Below are 17311 nucleotides of genomic sequence, written 5' to 3' on the forward strand. Positions count from 1 at the left end.
GCAGGGCTGAGGCTGAGAAGATGCCCTGGGTAAAGAGGAGAGGGTTTACCCTGTAAACCCCGGGTTTTCCCGTCTCTATGAGAAATCCAAGAGAAGCGGAGAATCCTAAGAGGAAAAACATTTTCACCTCTGCCAACAGCAGGGGCTCATGAGAGAGCTCCCACGAGCCTCTCAGAAGATTACGGCAGTCAGTCACCAGTGCAGCTAGAATCAGCCACGTTAATCCTGAGGGCTTTGTGTGTGCGCGAGATGGCTCTAAGGGGCTTTAGTCAGTTGGTAGGAAATCTCTTCTAAAAGGGAAGCAGAAAAAAATAAAAGAATAACCCTTGGGCATATAGCAAGATGCAGTGCACACTGCAGGTGCTCAATAAATGTTTATTGCTCTATCTATATAGCATCTGCAAGAATGCCCACGTGTACCACAGTGGAAATGTTCCTAAGCTATATTTTCCATCCTGTAATAGGCCCTTCTCCTCATGCGTTTTAATTCACCCCCACAAAGGCACACAGTAGGGCCTTTGCTGAGAGGACTGCTGCTCCGCGGTGACTGTGCACTGGGGCACAGGCCTGATGCAGGAAGAGCCTCAGGGCTAAATTTAGGACGTCAGCATTGCACAGGGTGCCAGAGCTTGTCTTGAGCCAGTTCCTGCAGTCTGAGTGAATCGTATCTTTCCTCAACTTTTTATATTTCAAACCTGTAGGTTGGTTGAAAGAATAACACAATAAACACAGACATATACTTTATAGCCTGATTCGTGATTATTCATATTTTATACATTTGCTTCATTTTCTTTTTCTTATGCATGTGTTTTTTCTCTTTCACAAATACAGCAAATGTACTTTAAATATATATTTTGTATATATTTATAAATATATTTTTAATATGCATACCTTCTCCTTAGCCATTTGAGAGTAAGTTGCAGCCACCATGACACTTTACCCCTGGTACCTCAGCACATATCTCCTAAGAACAAGGACGTTCTCTCATCATCAAAATAGAATGATCACACTCAGGACGTTTAACAACACCGTTTTCTACATACAGTCCCTGTTTGTCCTGGTAACGTTTGTGATAGTTTGAGTCCAGTTTCCTGTCAGTGCAATGCATTTAGTCACCATGTGCCTGTGCGAACCTCAAGGAACTTCTCTCTCTCTCTCTCTCTTCCATGCAGCTATTGGGCAGATCAATTGACCTGAACAGACTCATCACCCAGCGCATCTCTGCTGCCATGTATAAATCCTTGGACCAGGCCATCAGCCGCTTTGAGAGTGAGGACCTGACCTCCATCGTGGTAAGAGTCGGGGGCCCTTGGAAGCTCCACTCTAGGGCTCCTCAGGCTAGAGACTCGGTGGGAGCTGTTTTTAGCCTAGTACTGAGCTACTTAAAGAGAAGCAATGAGTCTCTTTCCCGTCTGAATGGAACAGGGGGAAAAAAAGACTTCAAAGAATGAGAGTAAGCCCATCCTCCTGATTCCTGGGGGCGGGTCTTAAAATCTTGAGAGATGGCCAACCCTGAGGCCCAGCTCCTTGTTCCTTAGGATTCTGCAGATCCAGCCAGTATCTGGGTGGTCCTAAGAAGCTAGGGAAGGTTGCACGGCAGGCTTGACTTCATGGGAAGGCGGTGGTTTAGAGGCCAGAAAGGGTCTTGCTGGGTTTAATGCTCTACTATCACTGTCTTGAAATTCTTAATAATCCTTTAACAGGGGTCCCCACATTTTTATTTGGGGGCTGGGACGTGCAAGTTATGTAGCTGTTTCTGATGCCCAAATACAGAACAGGCCTGCGCCCTTCTTTTATTAATCAGCAATTTGAAGGACTTTCTGCTAATTCTCTCCAAGAATAAGAAGAATAAACTTGGTTGATAAATCTTTAGGGGAATCAAAGAAACATGTTAAATACTTCAAAAGCAGATGAGTAGAAGGAATGAGAGAAATAGAAAATCGCCATTAGGACACCACAGTAGTCATTGTTGCAAGCGAGATTTGGCAATAGATGCTAAAATTAGAGGGCAGAACTCTGAGAAGAGCATTTTATGATTTCTCTTAATATGAGGCTTCTAGAGTAGTCAAATCCATAGAGACAGAAAGTAGAAGGTGGTTGTCCGGGAATGGGGAGCTTGTGTTTAACGGGTACACAGGTTTAGTTGAGGAAGATTAGGACGTTCTGGAGGTGGGTAGTGGTGATGGTTGCACAATTACGTGAATGTACCTAATGCCGCAGAACTGTACGTTTAGAAATGGTTCAAATGGTAAATTTGATATTATGTATATTTTACCAAAATTTTAAAATTATTCACAAATTTGTTTTAAAAAAACTTTGAGAAGAAAGAGGATACTTGCATACTCTCAAGCTGTCTTTTTCCAGGTATTTATTAATTCCGAAGGGAAGAATAATAACTTTACAAGGGGGAAACCATCTTAACCAAGCAGACACCATCTTAACCAAGCACGGAGGGTTACTATCACCAGTAATAAGATCCATTCGTGCATCCCCTGATATATATTCTTCTCTGGTATTCTTGCCAAAATGCATAGTCTCAATCGAATCACGAGAAAATATCAGAGAAACTCAAATCAAATGGGATTCAAAAACGAGCAGTGCTGTTCAAAAGAATCCAGAACATAAAAGACAGATACTAAAAACTGTTAAGAGATTGGAAAGACTAAGGAGACGTGGTGACAGCTCAGTGCAATGTGGGATTGAATCTTAGAGAGAAAAAAAACAGACCTTCATGAAGAACTGATGAAATCTGCAAAGGGTCTGTCATTTTAGTTCGTAGACTTGTACCAATGTTAATTTCCTTCTTTAGATAATTGTACTATGAGTATGTAAGATGTTAACATTTAAAGAAACTGGGTCAGGAAGATGCAGGAACTCTGCAGTTTTCACAACTTTTCTGTTAAGTCTAAAATTATTTCAAAATAATAAGTTTTTTTTTTTAACCGACAAAGTGATTAAAAAAAAAAAGGTGTCTAAGAACTAGAGTCAGAAGGACCTTGGGATTGCAGTCCCGGCCCTGCTGTTTACTAGCTGGGTAATGTTGGGAGAGTTACTTACCTTGTACTACAGGTCTGCAGTACCATCGAGGAAATATTAGACTTCCCCTCGTAGCATTGTTGGAAGGATGAAATGAGGCACACTGTCTGGAAAGAGCTTTGCATAATTCCTTGCACTTAATGGAAAATAGCTGATGAAAAAAAGAGAGGGACATAGACGTTTTCACCTGCAAATGAAACCCTCTCAGGGTGGATTTTCAGCAGCATTTCCTAAGAGGACTTGACCCAGCTGCCCACCTCAGTCCTGGATCACTGACTTAAGAGACTATGGTACAGTGCAAGTGCCTCTGGGAGACCGACTTTAAGAAACGTTTGTCTTTGTTTATGCCAAGTGTTAGCAGTGATTATGTCCAGGAGGTGGGAGTTTTGGTTTTTTATCTTCTTTGTTTATCTGTTACCTTCTAGTTTTCTTCTAGTGATGAATGCAATGAGCATTCCTTGTGGAAAAACTGGCTTCGGAGCATGTGTGGGTGTTGGTGGCCTCTTCCCACTGTTTGAAAGGCACTGAATGTTCTTTTAGCTGGGAACAAACCCAAACAAGCAGTGAAAGCCTGGGTCTGTCAGGTGAGGGGAACGGTCGGTCCGCAGGAGAGTAGCCACTGCCCACAGAGCCCTCGGGGCTCACAAGGCTCTCTCCTGTGGGGTCAGGGGGCCCTGCCGCCTTGGCTGAGAAGTTCTGCCTCTCCTGAGAAACAAAGCGAGGAATGTGCTGCGCGCATTCCTCGGCCCTTCCCTCCACCTTAGAGGCTCCATTCCGAGATGGGGGGGTTGGGAGGGGCTTGACGCCCAGGAGGCAGGGTTGCAGAGATTTCTTCCATCAGTCATCCTACTCCTACACAGCTAAGCAAATGGATTTCTGGAGGGCTCTGACGCTGAAGCTGGGAGCTGGCAGCCTGTAGACTGTGTTTTGTTTAGGCTGCACGGCGTATTTGAAATTTTGAGCTAACATTTAACATGGGGGAGTATTCGAATAAAACTGCGGAAGCTCTGGCAACATCCAGCCAGCCTTCTGACATGGCAACAGTTGCCTAGAAATGGTTAGACAGTCCCACTGGCGGGGCTGTGCTCTCTTGGGTTTGCCGCAGGCCCCGTGGCGCACTTCATTCATGCGATGCCCTGCCAGGCCCCGCTGTGTCTGAGTTTGAGACCCCTATTCTTCTGGCCTGCCCGGGCCACAGAGCTGGGTAACTGCCGAGTGCAGCTGACTCTCAGATTTTCTGGCTCCCGTGAAAGAGCTCTTCCCACTGCTCACAGAAGTTGCCCGTTTGGGTGCTGTATTCACTCAGTTCTGCTTCTCTGGGTTGCCCATCAGTAAACTGGCTTCACTGTAGAGAGCTAGCATCCTCTCGGAAGTCACCTGAACCGCCTCTGTGGTCTTTTAAATCTCTGTGCCTTGATGCATTGAGCCCTGCGTCCCTCAGACAAGTGCCCTCTCCTGATTTAAAGGCAGGAAGAACACAGTTGATGCAAAAACACAATTTGCATTGCCTAATAAAAACCCCTGTACTGTTGCGCGGTGGAAAAAGTGGACCTGCATTTCCAGCAGCCTCCACATCGGCAGAGTTGAGACCCCCCCTCCCCAAGGCTCCCTCGTAAACACTGGTGCGCATTTGTGAGACTGTGAAAATCACAGAACGTGAGAACAGCAGCAGTGCCCCAGTTTCTCATCTGCAGCTGTCTTCATGGTCACCCGGCACCTCCGTGTGCCATGAGACTCAGTGAGTTTGGAAATAAACTCATGTGTATTTATTGCATTTATTTTTTATTTACTTTTTTACCCATCCTAAGTGAGTCCAAAGATGCAGTCCAACTAAAAAAGCCCCAAGAGACAGAAGCAGGCAGCTGATACTGTGTTTCCCTCCTTCATTTACTTCGTGGTGCACAATAACTGGAAACTTACTCTTCTAGCTACCATTCCAGAATTGAAATCCAGACTTTGGCCTTCTTTTAAAAGATTGCGGGATCTGCCATCTCTAAGCCCTGTTCTCACATGGTAGCGAACAGTGGCGTGGAGCAGCAGCTCCGCCTTTATCTGGCAGGGACTCTCCAGTCCGCCACGGACAGCCCAGCCTGGGACTCCCTCCCACCCTAGCATGTCTCACTTACCTGCAGCCAGTTAAGTCTGCAAACTTTGATTCAGTTCTGTGCCCCCGATTTAGAGCCGCAGGGTCTGAACTTCAGAGAGACGAAGCTCTGGGATGGGAAGTGTGGTCTGAATCTACCACACTCGGGACCCCGACCAGGGTTGGGGGGGCTTGTGGCCTATGAGAATAAATCTGAATCCCTGGTATAAGGCTGCCTCCTATGACTGCAGACGACTGAGCTCCAAGTCCCAGCTGTTAAAGCTAGCCCTCTGACCATCCCACCTCCTGACCACGCTCTAGGGAGCTGCCCTTGCCAAAGTTCTTTTCGCTTTCATGTTGTAACACTGTCTTACTTTTCAAAGGGCTTTCTCAGCAGTTGCTTCTTTATTCCAGGCAGCTGTGTCACAGGGGCCAAACACATGTGACTCGGAATCAGATGACCTGGGATCATTTCCTAAGCCCTGTTCTGTATCCCCTCTGTGCTCTTGGGCAAGTCACTTCACTTTCTGAGCCTCAGTTTTCCCCTCTGTGAAACAGGGACAGTCGTACCCATCTCAAAAGACCACAGCAATACAGGAGTGCGCAAGAGCATCATAAAGAGGGAGGCCTTTTCTCCCTGCACAGGACTGTGTTTTGATTCTCTTTGATAGGAATGCAGTAAGAAACGAAAGCCAGCCCAGAGGGTTTCACTCTCTTTGCACTTCTCAGCAAGTGCAGTGACCTGCTGTGCCTGGATATTATCCGCTCTGCTCCCGTTCTCTGCCTGAATGGCCAGGGTTCACAGCTCATGCACGTCCTTGCTCCATGGCTTTCAGCCAAACCTTTGCCAACACGTGTATCCAACCTCTGTGTGACTGAGGGACACGGGAGGAGTCCAAAGGAGGGAGCATTCTGCCCCCAGCTGGTTTTTGCATTCCTATAGTGTACAGCAGTTAAGACTATGAGCTTCGGAGCCCAACTTCCTGGATTTGAAGCCAGGTTACTTCACTTCTTAGAGCCTAGTTTCTGTACGTATATAGTAAGAACAGCTGTCATGCTGACCTTATAGAGGTTTTTGAGCATGAAGTGAATGAACACGTGTAAAGTAATTAAAATACTGCCAGGCACATATTAGTTTGAGCCGTAAGAAATTACTAGCATTGGATGGTGTTTGACCTAAAAACCAGTCGTTTCATATGGTCCAACCTAACTGTAAGTACCTGGTAGGTGGTAGCTCTAATGATTGCTTTCTGCAGGATGGAGACGGAGCCCCGGATCATGGATGGCCAGTCTCAGCTTCCATTTACTTTACTTGCAACTCTGAGGCATGAGAGTTAGCAATATGGAAACTGGAAACCAAGGAGGTGCAGATGGGATTTGCACGTGGTCTGGGGTCCCCTTTCTGGGGACGGGCATGCAGCCTCCCTCGACCTGGTCCAGCACTTCCCTCACTGCTCAGAAGAGGGAATGGGTTCCATACTGCTGCAAGGGTCCTAGGCTCTCCGTTGGCACCTAGGAGGTTGTCTGAGGGGCTCTCCCTTGTGTGAAAGGAACCTGTCAGATAGCAGTGCCCACGTGCAAGGTGTATGTGTAAATCCTCAGCCTCCACGGGCCCTCTCTCTCTACAGGAGCTGGAGTGGCTGCTGGAGATCAACCGGCTCACTCACCGGCTGCTATGTAAGCACATGACCCTGGACAGCTTCGACGCCATGTTCCGGGAGGCCAATCACAACGTGTCTGCCCCCTACGGCCGCATCACCCTGCACGTCTTCTGGGAGCTGAACTTCGACTTCCTCCCCAATTACTGCTACAATGGGTCCACCAACCGGTGAGGGAGTCTCTGTGCAAAGCCACTTTGGGCGGGAGGAGAGGGGGGCGGGAGCAGACAGCTGCCTGCTCCAGACTAGGCCCTCTCAGTATCTCCCGGGCCTGGCTCACGGCCAGCCAGCATTAATTAAGTATGTGCTGAATGCCTGGAAGGGCCTGGGAGGAATTCACACATTTAGCAAGACGGACTTCCATTTCTGTAACAATTTGGGACTTTTAATCCTCTTGGGCAGAGATCTGCAAACTTCGACCCACAAGCCACATCTAGTCGCCAACTGTTTTTGATCAGCTCATGAGCTGAGAATGGAATTGATATTTTTAAATAGTTGGGGGAAAAATGTGAAGAATTATAATTTGATGACAAGTGGAAATTATTTGAAATTCATAAAGCTTTATGGGAACGCTGCCCTCCGTGCATGCTTGTTTCCGGTTGTTTATGGGTGTTTTCATGCTGCGACAGAGTTGAGTACTTGTGACAGGGACCATCTGGCTTGCAAAGCTGCACATGTTTGCTATCTGGGTCTCTACAGAAAGAGTTTGCAGAACCTTGCTCTTGAGGAAACCAAAGTGAGGCTGGAGGGTCGGAGCCCCGGAGAAGGCTGTTTTCAGGCTCAGCCAGTTCTCAACTTTCTTGACCTCTGTCCTGAGTAACAAGCCCAGAGTCGAATCCGTGAGCCTGGGCTTCAGTGTTTCCATCCGTGGCAAAGAGACAGGCATCAAAGGGGAGTCTGTCTGAAGAGCTTAGTACGTGTATAGGCAACTGCCTAAGAAGCAGGGTGGCTGCACCTGGTCAGGAAGGCCTCCTGCTATATCGTGTGCCTTGAAGAATAATATTAGGACCCAGTTAACCCCCGCCCCATCTCTTTTCTTCTACTAGTTTTGTCCGAACTGCCATTCCTTTCACCCAAGAACCGCAAAGAGATAAACCGGCCAACGTCCAGCCTTATTACCTCTACGGGTCCAAGGTGAGTGGCCTCGCCTGTGTTTTACTTAGAAGAGGGTTAATGAGCTAAAGCAAATAGAAAAGTGTTCCCCAAATCAGGAAAGCAAGACGTGTGAGATAAAGAGGCAGCAGTGAGATCCAGGTGGAAACAACTGAGAATATATTCATCTTTATTTGTTCACAACCAGCAAGGGCGGGGGTGAGCGCAGACCTGGCGGGGCTGGATTCCGGGCAGGAGCGTTTGGGGAGGACTTCACGGAGGCGAGCGGGGAAGTAGGCGTGTGGGGCTTCTCGTCTTGGCGTCCCATCTCCTCCTGTTCTCAGTCAGTTCACTGTGGTATCGTCCTGTGGTTCTGGGATTTTGTGCTCTGTAACTATGGGGGATTTGCAGGCAGGAAGCAGTTGGGAAGGTGGGGCTTTGAAGGAAGTTGCCGATGGCCAGAGTGAGAGCTGAGAGACAGGTCTTCTCCTGTCTCTTTGCTGCCTCGTTCCCAGTGCAGGTCCTGACACTAATTAAGCCTCCACGTGGTACCTTTCTAGACCTTCTGTCCTTTGCCATTTGTTAAGCAGACATTCCTTAAGCCCCCAGTGCAGCCAGACGCTGGGCAGACTGTCCATGCTGGGGATATAGCAGAGGTTGAATCAGACTCATCTCCGCCCTCCTCGGGCTCCAGTTCCACACCCATGGTGGGCACAGGGGAGCACGGTTCACAGAGTCTCCCAACACTCTGACACATATAGATTTGTTTCCTACCTTGCGGGTTTGCGTGGGAGAAGGACGCTGAAAGGGTGCAGTATCTCAACCACAGCAGCAAAAAAGCCAAAATGGTTTTCTGTGTGTGATGGACGAAAGATGGCCACCTTGACCCCATTTTCACAAAGCACAGATGGACTTAGAAGAGAGAATGACTGGCTAAATAGCACATTGTCAGAAGAGGTGCTCCTCCAGGGCAGGGAGCCCTCGATGGGAAGTGTGAGGACCCAAGGTGAGTGCCCACCCCTCGGGCCTGAGGGTGGGCCTTAGGAAGTCTTCCAATGATGCTGCGAGAGTGCAGGTGTCTTCTTCAGAGCAGCCAGTCCAGTCAAAGCAACTCTCTCAAATCAGGGGACCCTTACAGACAGCATTTTAGATAGTTCACAGGCGTGGCGTTCATTAACAGGGGCTCACAGAGTGACTCCCTTTTCAATTCTCTTTCAAACCTTGCTGATTATATCAATGAGAAAGTCTTAATATCAGTGCACATATCTTTAATACCTCTCCAACGACTGCTCATCTCCCTTTTTTATCCAAGATAAGAGAGCAGTCTCTAAGCTCAGCGCCTTTAGTAGGTGATAGTATCTAAGTCAAATTTAATATTATTTTGTCTTTATTCTATTTATTATGTCTCTTCCCTTCTATTGATAGCAGGAGGATGTTGGTTTTTCGTTTGGGGAGTAACATATGGCTATTAATATAAGTTTAAAAAGTGAGTTAATTTAAAGCAAATGTGTTCTTAATGATGGTAAAGGTAGTCTATGAGATTAAAAAAAAAGTGGAGATGGGGTACAAGGTGATGTGGGATTGGCTAAAAGTTGGAAAACACTCTGGAGCAAGGCTTCTCACATCCTTCCAAAATAACCCCCCCCCCCCACCAACAACAGAGGAGACCAGGTATTTTTCTCAGCTAGGGCCCATCTTCAACTCAGAAATTCCCCTGAAGTGTTGGCTTTTCTTTCAGTCATGCAACTTCTACTTTCTGCGCCATAATGTGTTTATGGTTGTTTTAATGTTAAAATAATGCCTTTAATTCCTCACTGAGCCCCCTCCCCCGAAATGGGCACTCCTCAAAGATACCATGTTCCTCCCTTGGCACACCCGGGCGGTGTGTGCTTGAGAAGCTCTGTCAAAGGGCATTTGTCCAACCAGATGACCGCAAGGGCACTGACGTTTGAGGGGAGACACATGGGGAGTCTACGGGTGCTTTTTTTTACAGAAGATCTACTGCCTGGAGGGCTTTAAGCTACGTAACGCGGGCTGCCTCCTCCCGACCTCTCACTCCCCGAAATGAGGCACTACCACAGGATGGTCACCCTCCTCCCTTTGCAAGGCATCCAGGTCAGGGGCATCCTGGTCGGCTTCGGGGGCGGCGTCGGCGGCTGCGGCTTCGGGTTCTGCCTCGGCTCCGGAGTTCTTGCGCGGCAGTTCCACCAGGGGGAGCCCCTGCAGGTCTTCCTCCCCCTGACCCAGAGCGGGGGCCTCCTCTGGCCATCTCACCAGCCCGTTGGCTTCCTCCATGTGGCCGGCTCTGTAAGACCATCGAGGCTCATGGCAGCGGATGCACCAGAACTGGAGGCAGATGAAGGCTAAGACGGCCGTGAAGCAGGCCAGCAGGATGGCCATCAGCACCCAAAGGGAGATTTGGGGGTCCACCAGGGAGCTTCCAGCAGCCAGCGGACTCTTATCCAGGGTGTGGAACATGGTGCAGTAGTGCCTGTAAGGGAAGAGAATCTTCTTGCAGCTGATGCACAGGAAGTAGAGAGTGGAAGGGGTGAGGTGTTCCAGCACCACGGAGCTGATCGTTCGAGGCACCTTCTCCTCGTGGTGGAAGCTGTAGCGAAGATAGCCAGAGAAGATGCTGTTCCAATTGGGCCTGTACATAATATGGTAATAGTCCTCCAGGCAGGGCTCCGAGGACGACCAGGAAATGATGGCTCCCGTATAAGAAACGTTCCCAACCTCGATGTTCATCTCGATTCTGAAACCAGAATCAAAGGGAAGAGTGACACCCCCCAGCATAAGGATGTGTTTATGATACTCATAGCCACCATTCATTGAGCATTCGAGATGTGGACTAATATCACCCCCATTTTGCAGACGGAGAAATGGAGGCTGAGAGGTGGCGATACTCCACCGAGGAACAGCTCAGAAATGGCAGAACCATAGTTCAAGTCAGGGCTGTCTCATGCCAAAGCCGGGGGGCCTTCAGGCCTAAAAAAAAAAAAGATGCGCCTGCATCCCCCAGCCTTTAAAGAATCTTTAAATACAACATTGCCCCCAAACATTAAAAAAAAAAAAAAAAAAGAAGAAGGGGAAAAAAAGGCAATGAAAGGAGAAATCAGCAGAACCTCAGAGTCTCAACGATAGTCCCCAAGGGTATGTGACTTCCAAGTCAGCCAATTATTTCACCTCGAATTTCCCTCTGGACCCCGTTTCTGCCCCAGGTGCTGTGAGCTCATTTATCTAGAACATTCCGGCCACTGTTTTTAGCCTGCCTGTTCTGTCGCCCATGGTGAGAGGAGATTTGTGTCACTCAGTGTCAGCTGATTTCTCCCCAAAGCCTCTGCTCCTGTTTTGTACATCTGTTTGTTCTTTCAAAGCTGAAATTACCTAGGACGGTAATTTCATAGGTCCAGCTAATCAGCTCCGAACACCGGCATAACTGCTTCTGCCTGATACCGCTGGCACTGTGAACGTTCTCCACGGTAATAACCGCCAGCAGTTAGCGAGCTGTTGCTGTCACAGGTCGCGCTGGAAGCTCACGTACAATAATAAATAGGCTTCGTTCATCACAGCCTCAGAGCTAGATTCCCATTTTACAGAGGAGCAATCTGAGAGGAGCAGTCAGCTAACAAGTACAAGACCCAAAGCCACGGAACCACTGGATGGCCACATGCAAGGCTGCTGTGTTCAGTAACAGAGCGTTATTGCAAAACGAGGTGCCGGCACTCAGACCGGGTTGCTGTTTTTCCCGACAAATCACATGAGCCCTCTCCCTTTGATAGGAGGGCGCCATCTTCAAGCTTTATAGTTTCTCTCTAATTCTATCTGTTTGAGAGAGATGGTTCCTCTCCTCTGAATTTCCCCTGATCTGAAATTCAGGGCCAGACATACTCAACCTTTGTGTGTTCACATATAGCCCTCCCCCAGCTCTGTTCTCTGCCCCTCTTCTCTCGCGTGAAACACAGAAGGTTTCATTTTGGATTGCAGTGACATAGTAAAAGAACAGTTGATCTGATTTGAACCTGAATTGTATATTAAGCCAAACTGACTTCTGTTACGAGCTGCTTTCTCTCCCCTCTCCTCCCTCTGACCTTGGTACCCATGTTCCCCAAGGAGGTGAGCTTCAGGAAGGTGCACAGCACTGAGTGGTTTTTCAGTCCTTGTTTTTCTTCTCTTAGGATGACAGTGAACTAAAATGCTCAGGAAGGGGAAGCATTCCTTTCCGTTAGCCTGGAAATTTTTTTCCCAGAAAAATAGGGGACCAAAGGGATGAGGTTAAGTGTGTTCAGATCCCTCCAGGGAGGGTCACTGCAGAGGGGAGTGAATATTTGGGCTTTCTCCATCGGTCTCCTTCTTGTAGGCACCTGTCCATCCCACCCCAGCACCCTACACATCCCTGTAAATATGCATCCAACTGCAATGAAAAGCACTCAGTTCATTACTTAAGATACAGAGGCAACAGCCCTCGTAAACCCTTCCAACAGGAGTGATCAGGAATCCCGTTTCTTGTCATGAATCTCTTCTGTTTGCCTCACATCTTTGCCGGCTGTCTTTGCAGACTGAGTTTTCCACAGCAGACATTTTAAAGAGCTTTCTGTCAAGATGCAGCGTCTGCAGCTTTTAGGACCAAATGTTTCCCTTATTTATTTTTCTTCCTCTGCTTCCGTTCCTAAATCCACTTCTCCTCCCCCACCCAGCCCCCCATTTTTAGCTATCCATATTGCTTGGCCCTTCTCCAAGCAGAGTGTGAAAGGAAAAGCCATTTCCATTTCCAAGAAGAGCCATTTATGTCCCTTACCTGATGCTCGCAGTGGATCCGGTTAGAACGCAGCCCTCAGAGGCAGAGTGGACCACAGCTGAAGGAATGGTGCCTTCTGCCCTCCTCTGCTCTGGGCTCTCCTTGGTGTCTCTCTCACCACTGTCTGAGTAATCCCACTGTCGCCCCCAGCGCTCACGTTATTCATTTCTTCAGATCAGCATCATTCACCATGGCAACCAGCAGGCATCTGTACGCACGGTGTTTCAGGGACCAGCCTGGAAGAGCTTTTGCCCAGTGAGAGGAGCTCTCACTCCTTTGGCCAAAAAAAGGCAAACAATCCACTGCACGTTGATTCTCAGAACGGTACTAATTCTTCAAAGTCTCCTAACCTGCCTCACTAATAGACTAGTTATCATTTTTGCCCTATCTAGACCATCTTTGGACAGTGGTTTCAAATGCAAAGGTGCCCTTCTCTGTTCTCTCACAGGTAGAACAGTCATTGCATCCTCATCCCCTCCCACCCCACCGCCCCTCTTCCTACCCCACCTCTGTCTCCTCTTCTTTCTTCATTCTTTTCTCCTGAGGCTTTACCTGGTTGTATGACGCTGGTGAAGGCGCTTTTATTCTCTGGGCCTCAGTTCCATCCACTGTAAAGCTAATGGTTTTGGCTAGATCAGGATGGCAGATGGAAGACGTGAGTACTAGCCCTGCCCCGTCCAGAACCCACGTGAGGCTGGCTAAACAGTCGTGACAGTTGTACTCATTTGGTTTGAGTGTCCCTCCCTCAGCCCACCCAGAACCTCAGAATGCAACCATCATTCGAAGTCAGATCTTTGTGGATTTAATTAGTTCAGGATCTCGAAATGATGTCATCCTGGATTGAGGGGGAGCCCTGAATTCAGTGTCTTAATAAGAGGAAGCAGGAGGAGATTTATACACCAAGACGAGATACAGAGGGTAGAAGCCATGCAAGGACAGAGGCGGAGGTTGGAGTGGTGCTGCTGTAAGCCAAGGACTGCCAGGAGCCAGCAGGAGCTGGGACATGCAAGGATCCGCCCTTGTGGCCTTCGGAGGGAGCGTAGCCCTGCTGGCACCTCGGTTTCAGGCTTCTGGCTTCCAGAACTGTGAGAGATTGGATTTCTAGTGTTTGAAGCCAGCATGTTTGTGTAGTTTGTTCTGGCAACCCTAGGAAAATGATACAGCACTCCTTCCAGTTGGACTCAGAAACTCAGCCCCAGAAATCCTTCTTGACACAGCATCCCAAGACGCCGCCTCCCTGTCAGCCAACTGGAGTTGAAAGAAACGGAAGCTTTACTCTTCGGGGATTGGATGATCCCCAAAGTTCCTTTTCCTTCCTGAGTCCTGACTTTCTTCCTCGCCCTTTTGCACTTTCAACAAAGGGATGTCTGACTCTTGAGAATCCAGCCCTTCCTGTTCCCCTCAACCTTGAAAGAATGTGTTACCACCATTCTGTTGAGGGGACATCACAGAGCACGTCTGAAATAGGGAATGCAGTTCTGTCCTCTTACGCCACTAAGCTTGTGGTGATTTGTTACAGCAGCCCTCGCTCGGGTGGATTTAGACCCGGTTTCTATAACACAATAATAAAACACAAATTAGGTGTTTTAAAAAATCATCTTTTTTCTTCTTGGTTCTTGGCCAAAGTATCCAAGTGAACCCATGAAGGTTTCCTTTTGATTTACATCAGTGATAATCAAAAAGTTATAAAGAGCTGCTGGTGGGTCACAGAGCCTCCCCAGGCCAAGGGTCTCTGTGAGGCGTGGAGTCTCGGGGTGCCTGCTGTCCCCCAGTTAGACACTTGCTCTGTGCTTCTGGTGGCCTTCTGTCTTCCTAGGGGTCCGTCTAAAACCTGCTGTCTTGTGTGCTAATGGTAACTCCCTGCCGAGCATAAAAGTGTCCTCTCCACAGAGAGGCCAGTGTGGTCGTTTGCAGGTGCCTTTTGCAAAAGTTATTTTGAGGGGAATAAAAATATCAGCGTTAGGGGGCCTGTGGAGTGATGAGATGGAACTCAAGCCTTTGCCACCAAGAACAGAAATTTATTTTTAATGTTCCTGGATGCTGCTTTTAACATTGAACTTTTTACGTGAGAAGTTGAGACACTGGGAGAGTGTGAATTCCTCTTGCTTCACAGATCCCAAGAGAAGGGACAGCTTTCTTCAGGCCGGGTGACTGATGGGTGGCAGAGCCAGGAGAGGAATCCGGCTCCCTGACTCCAGTCCAGAGCCGTCACCATTCACCAGCAGCACCCAGAGGAGCCCGTGCAGCTCTGTGGCTGGGATGGAACCTCTGGGGACACTTGCCCAAGGACATCACATCCAAGCCAAGCTCACCCTCTCCACCTTCGGGGAGGACCCTGCAGGGCATCCAAATTGTGAGGACCTCAGGGCATCCAGAGGCGGCCTCTGGATGGTTTACACGGGAAGTAAATCCCTGCCACAGGAAACCAGCCAAGACTAGGGGTCCCCACACCCTCCCTCAAGGTGGCAGTGAAGGGACAGTGTGAGGGCATACCTCGGTCCCAAAGCTGATTGGCACCCAGGCCCCAAAGTCCCCAGTCTGGGTTCAAATCCCGCCTCCAGGGCCTTGGACAAATTTTCTCACCTTCCTAGGCCTTGGTTAACTTCTGGAAAAGGCAGCTGTGAGTAATACCCGCCCGCTGGCGTCCTTGTAGCAGTGAGATGAGCCCACCGCTGCAGAGCCGGGCTTAGAGACAGCAGCTGTCATTATTAAGAAGAAAAGGTCGGTGGGCCGTTTCCTCAGAGCCATTTTCTGAGTTGGTTGTAGCTTCATCCAGAGGCTGTGATGGACAAGGTCTGCACACTGCACAACGCTTCCTTTCCTTTTTCCCCCTTCAAATCACTTTATTTTTTAAAACATACATGCTCTTTGTACATAAAGAATATCAAAAAGTTCAAAGGCAGCATTCAAGCTCATACAACTCAGAAATACCAATGAGAGCATTTTGGTGCCTTTTACGTGTGTTTTCACGTTTCACCCACGGGGAACTCTGGCGTAGGCCCTCTTATCACCGTGTACCAAGGGAGACACAGAGGCCCCGAGGGATTAACTGGCTTGACCCAAATCACAAAGCGAGGCTGTGGCAGAGCGGCGCCTTGCGCTGAGGCCTGGGGGCCCGGAGTCCAGGCGCCCAGCTGGCTTCCTCGATGCACTCTGCTCTGCTGGTTCTTCACCAAACGGCGGTCACCAGTAGCTCTTTGCCTCCTGCTTAACTTCTCCTGAGGGGTAGAGACAGGAATATGCGGTTTGGTCGATTCCGAAGTGATGGGAACAGGCAAGAAACTGAAAGACCTCAGAGGGGACAGCCAGCCACCCGATGATCACCGACAGGACCGGAGGGAACGTCAAATACATTTGGAGGAAACCGGTCAGCGAATAAATGTTTCCTCTTCCGGAGTCTGGAGGCCAAGAACTCCTGCCCAGGAGCTCTGTCACTCGGGGTTAGGGGTGATACTAAATGCCAACTTTTGTAGCTGCTTCAGTAACCAAAATTAGTACATGAGTCAAAATTTTAAAAGTATGATTCTGTAGGTAAGTTACAGACAGTCTACCATAAAAGTGCCGTCTAAGTGATACAGATTGTGGCACAAATCATCCCTGAAGTTACACCAGTCACTTCCCAATGACGTTTTGGCCTTTAGAGATTGTTGGTGTGATCTTTGGTTTGGAGAGGTTGCCAGTAGCTAGATGATGCCCCGGCGTGAGCCTTGTTTGACCTCAGGGGAAATTCGTCATCTCTCTCGCGGTGCCTCTCCCATTAAGTCCCAGTCCTTGGGGCCCAGGACCCAGTGCTTTGCTGCAGCCAGATGGGCACCTCTCAGCCGGGCTCACAAGTGGCCTGATCAGGGGATCTGCCTTGGGCACCACCTGACTTCCTGCCACCACCACTCTCCCTCTTGTATCTGTGTGGCACACTCCAAGGCTCCACAATGTTATTTATCCCCCAGTCCAGAAGAATTTTGCTAATTTGGCATTTGGTAGCTATGGCAGAATGTCGGTATATTTCACTAAGGGCGAGTCCCTTCACCTCACCTCATCTGGGCTTTAGATTTCTCCCGTGGTAAATGGGAGTGATTGTACCTGCCTCACCTGCTGGAGGAGGCAGTTTCTGGCCCCTAGAGGTAGCAGGCCCTAATCCTGGAACCTGGAAATGTGACTTTGTTCGGAAAAAGGGCTTTGCAGATGCGAGTAAGTGAAGGATCCTGAGATGGGCAGATTGTCCTGGTTTATCAGGTTGGGTCCCCAACGCCATCACAGGTGTCCTTATAAGAGGGAGGCAGCGGAGGGCTACACGGACACAGGTGAGGCCAGATCTCAGCAGGAGGACGTGACGGTGCAGAGACGCAGCCACAGCCCAGGGAATGCTGGCAGCCACTCGAGCTGGAAGAGGCAAGGGACAGATTCTTGCCTGGAGCCTCTGGAGGGAGTGTGGCCACGCTGACCCTGATTTCAGCCCAGTGATACTGATTGTGGATGATGGTCTCCAGAACCAGGAGAGTAAATTTCTGTTGTTTTAAGCCACCAGGTTTGTGGTCATTTGTGACAGTGACAAGGAAACAAATACAGCTAAGCAATTACGAAGGAATTGTTATGGGAAACATTCATCAACAGAGAAGTGTGATACACTTGTGTCATCAGATGGGT

The 17311-nt window shown here is 48.8% G+C and overlaps 2 protein-coding genes and 1 long non-coding RNA gene across 4 annotated transcripts in view; 1 reads left to right on the forward strand and 2 right to left on the reverse strand.

Annotated features, from left to right (window-relative positions):
• CYFIP2 (cytoplasmic FMR1 interacting protein 2) overlaps positions 1–17311 on the forward strand; it is a 108398-nt gene that overhangs the window by 51699 nt on the left and 39388 nt on the right. For both annotated transcript variants that reach the window (XM_074360989.1, XM_074360990.1), the window contains exons 21-23: positions 1173–1292; positions 6748–6947; positions 7824–7911. In XM_074360989.1, the coding sequence (XP_074217090.1) occupies positions 1173–1292; positions 6748–6947; positions 7824–7911 (408 nt within the window). The remainder of the gene's footprint in view (positions 1–1172; positions 1293–6747; positions 6948–7823; positions 7912–17311) is intronic.
• LOC123612817 (uncharacterized) lies at positions 362–6734 on the reverse strand. The gene is made up of 3 exons (XR_006720092.2): positions 5163–6734; positions 3058–3187; positions 362–695 (listed from the first exon to the last, which is right to left on the reverse strand). It is a non-coding gene; the product is annotated as an uncharacterized LOC123612817 (long non-coding RNA).
• FNDC9 (fibronectin type III domain containing 9) lies at positions 9588–10617 on the reverse strand. The gene has a single exon (XM_010970046.3). It carries the CDS (start codon positions 10615–10617, stop codon positions 9922–9924), a length of 696 nt encoding a protein of 231 aa, XP_010968348.2. The 3' UTR covers positions 9588–9921.

The sequence above is a fragment of the Camelus bactrianus genome, chromosome 3, assembly GCF_048773025.1.
Source record: "Camelus bactrianus isolate YW-2024 breed Bactrian camel chromosome 3, ASM4877302v1, whole genome shotgun sequence".
Lineage (NCBI taxonomy): Eukaryota > Metazoa > Chordata > Mammalia > Artiodactyla > Camelidae > Camelus > Camelus bactrianus.